The sequence below is a fragment of the Musa acuminata genome, chromosome BXJ2-2, assembly GCF_036884655.1.
Source record: "Musa acuminata AAA Group cultivar baxijiao chromosome BXJ2-2, Cavendish_Baxijiao_AAA, whole genome shotgun sequence".
Taxonomy (NCBI): domain Eukaryota; kingdom Viridiplantae; phylum Streptophyta; class Magnoliopsida; order Zingiberales; family Musaceae; genus Musa; species Musa acuminata.
Window position 1 is genome coordinate 19,732,482 of NC_088339.1, and position 11,129 is coordinate 19,743,610.

At 38.6% G+C, this 11,129-nt stretch overlaps 2 protein-coding genes across 2 annotated transcripts; both read left to right on the forward strand.

The window, feature by feature from the left end:
• The first annotated feature begins 279 nt into the window (after window positions 1-279).
• On the forward strand, window positions 280-3,740 carry LOC135605242 (myosin-2-like). The gene is made up of 3 exons (XM_065095106.1): window positions 280-1,263; window positions 2,248-2,460; window positions 3,023-3,740. Exons 1-3 carry the CDS (start codon window positions 835-837, stop codon window positions 3,449-3,451), a joined length of 1,071 nt encoding a protein of 356 aa, XP_064951178.1. The 5' UTR covers window positions 280-834; the 3' UTR covers window positions 3,452-3,740.
• A 1,234-nt stretch (window positions 3,741-4,974) lies between these two features.
• On the forward strand, window positions 4,975-9,889 carry LOC135604917 (external alternative NAD(P)H-ubiquinone oxidoreductase B3, mitochondrial-like). The gene is made up of 10 exons (XM_065094568.1): window positions 4,975-5,105; window positions 5,534-5,798; window positions 6,843-7,049; window positions 7,263-7,513; window positions 7,810-8,026; window positions 8,126-8,230; window positions 8,489-8,761; window positions 8,834-8,955; window positions 9,390-9,509; window positions 9,718-9,889. Exons 1-10 carry the CDS (start codon window positions 5,023-5,025, stop codon window positions 9,803-9,805), a joined length of 1,731 nt encoding a protein of 576 aa, XP_064950640.1. The 5' UTR covers window positions 4,975-5,022; the 3' UTR covers window positions 9,806-9,889.
• Window positions 9,890-11,129: the final 1,240 nt, after the last annotated feature.

Here is an 11,129-nt window from a genome sequence, read left to right on the forward strand (position 1 = left end):
TGTATAACATAATCCAACGCAAAAGATTGTAAGATTTTAACTATTTTGGGATCAACTATCAAAATCCTTTTCTATTGAGACTTATATATATATATATATATATATATATTAATTTGTGGAATATTTTTCTAATTTATTATAGTTATTAATTAAATCCTTACATATTGTTCTTTTACACATAAAGCACAAAAAGATTGAAGTCAACTCAAATAAAGTGCAACATAAAAATACGTGTCAGTTGAGGGGTTATTTGCAAAACATAAGATATTAACTGTCCGTTTCTCTCGAGGATGCGCCCTTAGCGGGGAATGGGATAACGAGCTCGCTTCGGTATCTCTCTGAAAGGCGTTTGTTTGAGGATTGGTAGCGCTTCCCTTCCGGATTTAGATCTCTCTTTTCTTATCGCTTTTGTCTCTTTTCGTGAAAGGACGCTGGTCGAGAGTCAAAAAGCCTATTTTTCGACTATTTCCTGGTTTTTTTCGCTTGTAATTTAGTAAAGTAACGAAAAGCTGCAATTTGATGTCAGTTTGCTGGATTTTCTGTGTGGTAACGCACTAAATTTTCCTATTTGGGAGCATTTATGGAGGTAGAGATAGGGGATTCGGTTCATGGTGCTTGGTTGAGAGATTCTCTTCCCGTTTGATTGGTTTGGGTTGAGGAATCGAGTTGGTAGGAGGCCTCCACGTCTCGTTAAAAGCCGCCGGTTGTGTTTCATCGGTCTGCGTGAGAGTTTTTGGAGTTCGATTTGAAGGAAATGGTGCTTTGGTTGTGAAAGTTAGGGTTTTGTTTCGTCTTTCCACTTAAGGTTTGCATTTCCGCATCATCATCATCATCATGTCTTCTACCTTGTTGGCGGCTCCAACTGGCGCTCGTAGCATGATGGAGGAGATGCTGATTGCGATCAGATTGAGGGATGAGAAGCCAAAGGACGCCCTACCAGCATTGCCCGTCCGGCCCACATTGAGACGACGCCCGCCGTCATCGAGGAACTCGCTGCCCATGGCATTCAAGGGTGGGAGCACGGCAGAATGCTCATCGAGTGGTCCTGATACGGCAAAAGATAAGGCAAGGCTGGAACGGAGGGAATTCAGTAATGGCAGCTCTGTAAAAGATAGATCAGAAAAGGTGAATCATCTTGAGGCCGAAGAGTTAGTGAACTATGAAGAAGTGCCTGGAAAGTCCATTGTTTCGCAGTCCTCCATGGCAGGTCCGGTGGATGAGAAGCTTGGATACGACACTCGCAATGGTTTTGTTGAAGAGGAGGTAATGCAATTCTGATATTTAGTCAACTTCTTTTTTGAAAAGAAACAAAAGATGATTATTCTTTTCCAAAATTTAATATTTTTTATAATTTGCTTATCCCGGTAATATGTGCATAAACTTCCCCATGATCAGTAAAGTTCGTTGAATACTGTGGCTTTGCACCAAAATATGTTTAATTTTCTTCTTAATGATAAAGAAAGATGTATATGCTTTCATGTTATTGTTTGTTGGTTATTGGTACTAATTGCATATTATTTTAACAAAAACATCTGCACGTTGTTTCTTGCTTTTTCATTGTAGGTTTTTTGAAAAATAGTTGAGTTTAAGAAATAATTAGAGTTGGAAGTTTTATGTTCAAAGACTGTTTAGATATGGGACAAAGTGCTGATCAAGTAAACTTCCGCAATTAATAAGAGAACTTAGCATACACATAGTTTTATTAGTTTAAAGTGATCATAATGAGGATATTGGTGTGAAGTTCGGATATTAGCATCAAGAACTGGCACGACATGATTACCATGCACCAATATGGCACATTACAAAAGGTAGCTAATACATGCAATGTGGACATGGCTACAATGTATTTCACAGATGGTATATAGCAAAACATGACATGTCAAGTTTAGTTATTCAAGAAAATAATAACTTTTACAACATTACGATCCAAAATGTACAAAAGGAACAAAAATACTAACAGATGTTCAATTTTTCTTACATCTATTTTGAGCATGTTTAAATGGTAGCCAAGCACATGAGACTCCTGACAACCTGGTAGGGAAGGTCAATGTACATTGCAAAGGTGCAATCTTACTATGGCATGAAGCCTTAGCCTCACTTTAAGTATGGGTCTGTTCAACTTAGTTCTTGTTTAGCTAGCATGTTGATCTAGATATTTCATTTTCATCAAAATTTCTTGTGCCATTTTTGCCTACAAACAATAACACCATGGGAGCTCTGAAAATTATTTGTGAACATGTGTGGCAGGCTTCAAAAGAAGATGGCCAGAAGCTGCACCCTTCGAGGGTGGATGACCTTGAGAATCTGGTTTTAAAGACAAAGGCAGAACTGCGACAAAAAGAGGAGGAAAATGTTGCATTATTGAAGCAAGTTCAACAGTGTGAGAAAAAGTGGTCACTGTTTGAGGTAAAACTGAAGTCCATGGAGGAGATGTATCAGACACAAATAGACACTCTGAAGGTGAGTATACTTCGTTACTTATAAAGGAAATAGCTTTTAATATAGTGATGTCCTCGAAGATTCTAAATTTTTATGTTGCTAAGTGATGAGTGAATGAGTATTACTCGCAGCAGTACAATGAGTGGTTGTCTTTTCATTGTAGTTTGTCAGACAGCTAAAATGTGATGCTCAGTGTTATGCATTATACAACCGTCGAATTAGATCAACATGTTATCAGACATTGGATCATCATCTAGGTTAAAATCACTATGTCATCGTATTGTGATTTTCAGTTAGAATGTCAAGGAACTGTTGTTATTGTTGAGGGTGTACTATTTTCCTTCTGAATTGGTAAATTAGACATGTGTGTTTTCTGATAATATACTCTTGATTCTGTACCTTTTGAATGAAAGGGACTGATAGTAGGGATTTTTTTTTTTGGAAAACAAATTGAACTTGAGGTATTACTACCCTGTTGGAACTTATCCATCCACCGAATGCACATTATGGAATTTATATAATTTGTAGCATACTGCTGCAATTCAAATACAATCTTCTTCTTTCTAATCAGTTGCACATGCAGGTGAATCTAGCTGCGGCACAGAACAGCATTGCTGCTGGTGACACAGTTAAGCAACCTCTAAAATTTGAGGGTGCTATGTCTGCTGAAGCACAAACGCCTGAAGAAACACCAATTAAACATCATGTTGCTGAGTCAACAGTCGCAGATGGCAGAAATAATGTTGTTCATCACTTAACAAAGGAGTTTGAGCAGCAGAAACAGGTGTTCGAGGATGAAGCGTGTGTCCTTAGTGAGGTGAACTCTGGCCAGTCGGGATCCGTTGCAAAATCTATCGAAGAGCTTCGGAACTTGACGATCCGCTATGAAGCTTGGAAGAAGGAATACAAGGTCCGTCTGCGTGATGCAAAGGCATCACTTCTGAAGCTTGGGAAACCAGAAGGCGAGAAATCACGGAGAAGATGGTGGTACAAGAAAAAAAAGAGAAATTGAACTTTGATATGATGTTAGTGGTGCGCTAGAGCTAGTTGATACGCTGCCAGTGCCTGAAAGCTAACTCAAGACATCTACCATGTCATAAACACTGATGCTCTATGTAATTCAAGTTAACAAGGCTCTTTGTATTTCTTGTTTCCTGCTTTGCAGTGCACAAGAGCATTGTATAGAACAACAATTTCATAGCATGTTGTACTCACTACAGACAGTTGTGAACATAAGAATAATAAATGTAAGCAAATGGTTCATGTGTTGGAAAAAATGAGATGTATGTAATGCTATTTCACTCTTCCCATGATTTCATATTCAGTATAAAGAAGCATGTTACTCTTTTACCTGTGCAGAAATCTTCTTCGTTATACTAAGTGAATATTATAATTTTGTCCCTAAGGAGGTATCATAATGATTAGGAAGTTGTCTATTATATAATTTGAGCGGAAGAAATAAAGGTTTTTTTGGGCTCACCATAGCAATGTTTAGAATATTAAAGTATATCTCTATTTTATGAAGAAAATAGAGTTACTAATTGGCTCACTAATTACACGAGATCGAATCATGGTGATGATATTTGTCTCACTAGCTTTTGTCAGGGCTTCTATGGATCATAAAACTTACTTGTAGATTCTAAAATCTCTCATTTTTACGAAGAAAAATAGAGTTACTAACTGGATTCTACTTGATCGCACTGATGGAATGTAAAAGGTGGAGATCTAATATTATGTGTGTGAGAAATCCATGTCATCCATAAAGTTCCAGCGGTGACTCAGTCAATCTGACTCGGCCACCGGCGCCCCGCCCGCGCCTCTCCTCCCGGTGGCGCGGCTTCTGGCGCCACCGCTGGCCCCACCCCGCCGCCCTCGACTTCTCCCCGCTCATCACATAGTTCAGCGACGAGGCCGCAGCCGCTGCTACGACACCGACATCAAGTGCTGGCTCGGGTATGCCGCCTCCTGCGGCGTCGAGGAGCTCGGTCCCTCGTGGCCACCTTCGTTAGCCGCGGCCGGCGCCTCCGGAGTTACATTGGCGCCGCCAACTCCTCCGTTCTCTTCCATTCCATCTACGAATGTTCCAATCTGACCCAGCTCACACTCTCGAGCCCCAGCGTGAACATCAAGCCGCTCTCCTCCCTTGTGGTCCTCATCCTGCATTCGCCGCACGCTTGATCTCCGGCACTGCCGTATGCACGTCACGGTTTTGCTTGAATTATAAGTTGATGTCTATGCTAGAGATAAATGAATGACATACGTGGAGACGAAGATGGCTCCCGACATGCATAACCTACACATTTATCATCACATGGATAGTGCTCCTTTTAAAGCTTTGTGGATTACTGTTGCATTCCATCAATTTAAATTGTCAGAATATATTTACATATATATATATATATATAATAATTATTTACCATATAATACGTAACAGTAGTAGCCACGTGTTTTATTTCGCAAATAAGAAGGGAGATTGACGAGCTAAAACCTGCGCTCTTCGACGGGGAGCACTTCGCACTCTCCACATCTCTCGGATCTTCCTCTCGGTCTCTCTCTCTCGATCGATTGCTCCAGCGCTGGAGGATGCGCTCCGCCACCTTCTTCCTCGACGGCGCCTTCCGCCGCAGCCCCGCCTTCTCCAAGCTCGTCCTCATCTTCGCCGCCAGGTCCCTTCCTTTCCCCAGTCCGTTTTAAGCTCTCCTACTGTTTCTTGATCCAACTCGGCCAATCTATTCCGAAAAGCCAGGATCTTTCTGGTCTTGGCTTTCGATTTGCTTCTTTCTTGATCCGTAGGACCAAGAAAGATGGCATCTTGTTCGTGTCTAATGCGAAAATAATCGTGTAATCTGCTTAAAGAAATGCTACTGTTTTGGGGGAAAGACGAGGTGGTTCTAGTCTCGATTGCGTCTTCAATCCCTAAGTTGTACGATTAGAAAGCCAAGGATTCGGTTTGAGTCACTGTTCTATCCGCTTGATGAACTCGAAAATGGAGCTACTGCAGCTTATCTTATGCGTTCTCGTACGAACTGAGATGTGCTTGGAAGTTTTAGTTGTTAGACCATCTCTTTGTACTCTAAAACTCTGTAAATTGCAGCGGTGGAGGTCTTGTGGCATATGCTGATGCAAGAACAGATCCTGCTGCAGAACCATCTCAAACAGCTCCCAAGAAGAAGGTGGTTGTGCTTGGTACTGGTTGGGCTGGCACAACCTTCGTGAGGAATGTCGATAGCTCCTTGTATGATGTGCAAGTGATATCACCTCGGAACTATTTTGCATTCACCCCTTTGCTGCCGAGCGTCACATGTGGGACGGTCGAACCACGCAGCATTGTTGAACCAATACGCAAGATCATAAGAAAGGTATGCACAAGATGTGTCGGGATGAATTCTTTGTCTTCTCTATTTTTATGCTGGAGTGACCCTGCTATTCTGGATGGTTCTGATAGCCTTTATGTCAAAAATGTACTTCTTTTATTAGGTACCTAATGGTGCATTTGTGGCACTAATTATTTGAATCTAGGATTTAAATACCAATTGGACCGACATGTATTGACTGATATGGTTCGACCAAGTACTGTTGTCGAAGCATATAGCTTGTTGTTATCACTTTCTTCAATGATATTGAGTAGTTCTAATCATTATATCGCCCGATATACCTGTACCAAAATTGACGATAACTATAATCCTTGATTTGAAGAACCCTCTATTTGGAGGGGAGTATCATCCATATAGAAACCTCACATATCATAAAAAACCATGGCAGATTTTATAGGACTATATTTAAGTACAATATAAGCCCTGTCATCATAATATTCTGGAAACTGATGACGTGAATGGATTATGATAGAAAAAAAACAATGTTTTTAACACATAGGAGGATTGATAAAAAATAATATGAAATCTTTTGTAAAACTTAGAAGGCACTAAGATGGACTTTGATAATATCATTTCTATTTTAGACATTTTTTGATTTTTTTCTGAATTATTCAACATCAAAATAATGTGTCATTTCCTAATTTTCTATTTTTTATTTTTGCTGCAATGTTTTTTAATATTTGAGCTTCTAAATATGTCCATACACAGAGGTAAAAATTTATGAAAAAAATATTTTCCAATACATGGTACACTATTTTTGGGGTTAAAATAAAAATAATGTATTGCATATAAGGACTAGTTTAAATCATTTAAACTTTTCATGAAAGGTTTGGATTTGTCCCAGATGGGTATATGTCACTGTTTTTCTAATTTAGAGAATTATTTTGATATATTTTAATTTTTCAGCATCTCATATGTGATATATTGTTTTTTAGGTTAATGATTTCCCTTTGTTTTGTTCCAAAGTTATCTTCATTGTTGTCACCAGCATATTGAATACCAGCCTCTTGTTGATGATTGATTTTTCAGAAAGGTGGAGAAATCAAGTTCTGGGAAGCTGAGTGCTTCAAGATCGATCCAGACAACAAAAAGGTCCACTGCCGGACTAATATAGGAACAAATTTGGAGGGGAACGGCGAATTCCTTGTTGATTATGACTACTTAGTGATAGCAGTTGGAGCAAGGGTAAATACCTTCAACACCTCTGGTGTGGTTCAGCATTGTCATTTCTTGAAGGTAATTTCCATAATCAATTGATTTCTACGTGCAATTATGTTGGGTATGCTAGTTTATTAGAACACAAGATTATAGCTCTTGCATGGCAAAAATAGTCTGGCTTCCGTTTGATGAATGTCCGGTACAGACTACAGATTGTTAGATGATTGTGCATTCAATAGTTAAATTGTTCATTGTTTCTGATTTACTTTTAGGAGCACTACCTTTTTGCAGGAAGTAGAGGATGCTCAGAAGATACGCAAAAGTGTCATAGACAGTTTTGAAAGAGCCATTCTTCCAGATCTTGATGAAGAAGAGAGGAAGAGAACTCTCCATTTTGTTATTGTTGGTGGTGGTCCAACTGGTGTTGAATTCGCAGCAGAGCTGCATGACTTCATCTCTGAAGATTTGGCTAAGTTGTACCCAACTGTTTGCAACCTAGTGAAGATATCAGTTATTGAACATGGAGGGCACATCTTGACCATGTAACACAGAACTTAGTGTGAATTATCTCTAATCATATAGTTACTTTTTAAGTTTACAAGCACTGAGTAGTCTGCACAATTGTAGAACCTTCAGCTCACATCTGTTTGCTAAATGAAACTTCGTTGCTGCTGTCAAATTTTAGCAACTAGGCACATCTGATGTAGAACATCTCACAGGTCTTTTAACAAGTGTAGCTCTAATTGTGCTAAGTTGATCCAACTTCACAAATCACTTTTTTTGCATTTTATACTTGTCTGCTACTGTGACATGAGTTGCATTGTGACATCATCCACAGGTTTGATAAAAGGATCGGCAAATTTGCAGAAGAGAAGTTTCGAAGGGATGGTATTGAACTGAGAACGGGATATAGGGTTGTGAAGGTATCTGATAATATAATAACTATGGAGGACAAATTGCATGTTGAGACTTCTGTATCATACGGAATGGCTGTTTGGTCAGCTGGTGTTGGAGCCCGTCCCATCATATTGGATTTCATGAAACAAATTGGTCAGGTTAATTTCTTCTATCTTGAGATCATAACTGTCTTATAAATTTTTGTTTGGATGTACTAATTCATGCTGTCTTGAAAAATCTTTTCCTTCTATCCACAGGGTAATAGGCGTGCATTAGCTACGGATGAATGGCTGAGAGTCCGTGAATGTGATGGTGTATATGCTATCGGTGACTGTGCCACAATGAGTCAAAGAAAAGTCATGGTACATGCTCTTTTTTTATCGATCTCATGACTTGTTTACCTTGTGAGAAGCATCATTTTGGGTAACACATGAACTCTCTCTCTCTCCAGTTGCAGCTTTTGTTTCCCTTATCTTTACCTTTATTACTCTTCATTTTAGAATGCATAATATCATATGTATTGCAAGCAATATATGTATGTATGACATCCTTTTTTTTTCCTTTTTCATTAAATCCTCTTATTGCAAGTCATCTATGTACTTCATGTTAACATCTTCCAGGAAGATATCTTGGAAATCTTCAAATTTGCAGACAAAGACAACTCAGGAACTTTAACTGTGAAAGAAATCAATGATGCTTTGGAAGATATCTGCATACGGTATCCTCAAGTTGAACTCTATCTAAAGAGCAACCAAATGAGCAACATTGTTGATCTGATAAAAGCTTCAAAAGGTGATGTTGGGAAGGAATCTGTAGAACTCGACATAGAAGAGTTCAAAAATGCTCTTGCTGATGTCGATTCCGAGGTCAAAAATCTTCCTGCAACAGCTCAGGTAGTCCTTTCTTTTGAAAGATTGGTCACCTGGTTTAGATAATGTAATAATCACATTTAATTATCAAATCAGGTTGCTGCACAACAAGGAAACTATCTTGCCAGTTGTTTCAATAGAATGAAGCATTGCGAAAAGAAACCTGAAGGTCCACTACGGATAAGAGAACTAGGTCGGCATCGCTTTCGTCCCTTTAGGTACCACCTTTTCCATTTTCTCCATCTGTCTTTGTCTTGCCAGCATTTCTTAGCTGCTTTAAACAATTTTGGCTAGAATTTTATTCATTAAAATATGTGTTTACAAATAAAAGATGTCTCAGAGCATGAGACTCTTGCCAACATGGAGTTCCAAATTCTTGACAGGAATTTGAAACTTCTGAATAAACAGGGAAAATATTTTATCTCCACATCTAACCATAAATTACCCCTGAAAGAGAATGTAAGTAATAGACTAGGCAAGCTTGAGTTCTGAAATTTTGGTGGTCTTCAATAAGAAGCTTCTTCATCTGTTTTGCGAGAACCTTTTGACTAAAAACCATTACTCATGAATTACATGTGGAACTTCATCAACCCCATGCATCTTTTCTATCTATTTCAAAGCTTTTCTGATCTAGTTTGTCCTTCTTTTAAAGGTATAAGCATCTCGGTCAATTTGCCCCCTTGGGTGGAGAGCAAACAGCTGCACAACTCCCAGGAGATTGGATCTCTATAGGACATAGCAGCCAATGGCTTTGGTACTCAGTATATGCGAGGTATATACGCCTTGTATTTCTTCCTTTTCGGAACTTATTTTGTGTAGGCAGTGGCTTTCATTTATGCTATGAAGTATTTGTTTGTTCTTCTTTCAATGCAATGAGTGCAGTGCAATCTGCCTCTTTACTGCATGCATTGGCACAACATAAATTACAACATAATCCTTGATTAGGATCTTGTTCACTTCTTGTTTAAATCCATGTCCAGCAAGCAAGTCAGTTGGCGCACGAGGGCATTGGTGATATCGGACTGGACAAGGCGATTCATACATGGGAGGGACTCAAGCTGCATATAATTCATCTACAAAAATGCAAATTTTGCTGGAGTTTCAGTAACTGAAGCTGCATCGTACCGTGATCTATCTTATCTTCGTGTCGATCTCAGCCTTTTTGTTAGTTAGTAATAAGATAAAACTCTTTTTGCATCGATTCCATTAATGTTGTGTTCTGGAGAGATGCTGAGTATGGTGAAGTTTTGCCATCTCCTCTCCTGTGCATCATTTTCGGATTTTAGTGAGAATTGCTGCCAAAATGTGTCATCAATTCCTCATTCCAGTAGTTCTTCTGAATGAAATATGAATACTTGGAATTCTTTTGATATTGACTGTATACATTAATTGATGCATACATTCTTACAGTATGACGTAATCGGCTTCTAAATCAGATGACATATCTCATTTGTGCTTGTATTGCACATCATCCACCTTTCGACTCCCCCTTCTTCAACCATGTTCACCTCTTCATTCTCTTCTCTGCTGCCTAGTTTGTCTTCTCCTCCATATGTTTCCAACTGTGAGAGCTATCAGTTCTACCTCCATGACTGCTGCTGTGTTATGATCTGTGATCTGATCTACTTCAGAAAGAAGAGCTCATCACAAACGCTTGGCAAGCACCTCTCTGAGAGCAGAGTGATACCAACCATCGAGCTGTATCTTCACAGATGAAGAAGCATCCCAAATAATTCTAGGAACCATAATTATTAGAAATAGAGGAAACATTAATCAAGAATGAGCTTGATGTAGTCTTAGATATCAACAATCTTTTTATCATGTGCATCACTGCAGGGTGGACTCTTTGTTCATATTCCCAATTGATGTCTCCTCAGCAAGTCACCTTCCTGATCTGATATATCTCATCATTTTCTTTTTCTGAGATAAAACTCTCAAGAAATTATGATGATATTGAAACTAGCAAGATTCACAACTCTGTCATTGCAACAAAGATAATCTGATAGGATTTTGACTATTTATATGGTCGATCCCATGTTAAAGTTGATCCGATCAAACTCAGTTTTTTCTTCGAATTTAGTCATCCTCAAAATCGAAACTCATTAAGTGTTATCTCGATACTAAATTCTCAAAATCATAACCTCTTGAAATGGCTAAGTTGGTAACGTTTTTTCGAATTTAATAATCCTTCAAATCTAAACTCATTAAGTAAATGTGTTATTTTAATTAACGATTATATTTAGAATAAATCTAAACCTTAAAAATAAAATTGATCATGTAAATATCCTCTCTTCAATTTATTCAACTACCTGCATTTCACATCTATTGCTTTAAGATTGTCGAAAATGAATCATTCATTTCGATGGTGATAGATAGCACAGGAATAAAAAGT

What these genes read in the sequence shown, in the direction of transcription:
- LOC135605242 (XM_065095106.1), top strand. Translation starts at nt 835, where the DNA reads ATGTCTTCTACCTTGTTGGCGGCTCCAACTGGCGCTCGTAGCATGATG. An exon ending in ATGGTTTTGTTGAAGAGGAG is followed by an intron (nt 1,264 to 2,247) that starts GTAATGCAATTC and finishes CATGTGTGGCAG; the next exon opens with GCTTCAAAAGAAGATGGCCA. An exon ending in CACAAATAGACACTCTGAAG is followed by an intron (nt 2,461 to 3,022) that starts GTGAGTATACTT and finishes TTGCACATGCAG; the next exon opens with GTGAATCTAGCTGCGGCACA.
- LOC135604917 (XM_065094568.1), top strand. Translation starts at nt 5,023, where the DNA reads ATGCGCTCCGCCACCTTCTTCCTCGACGGCGCCTTCCGCCGCAGCCCC. An exon ending in GGAGGGCACATCTTGACCAT is followed by an intron (nt 7,514 to 7,809) that starts GTAACACAGAAC and finishes CATCATCCACAG; the next exon opens with GTTTGATAAAAGGATCGGCA. An exon ending in ATCTTCCTGCAACAGCTCAG is followed by an intron (nt 8,762 to 8,833) that starts GTAGTCCTTTCT and finishes TTATCAAATCAG; the next exon opens with GTTGCTGCACAACAAGGAAA.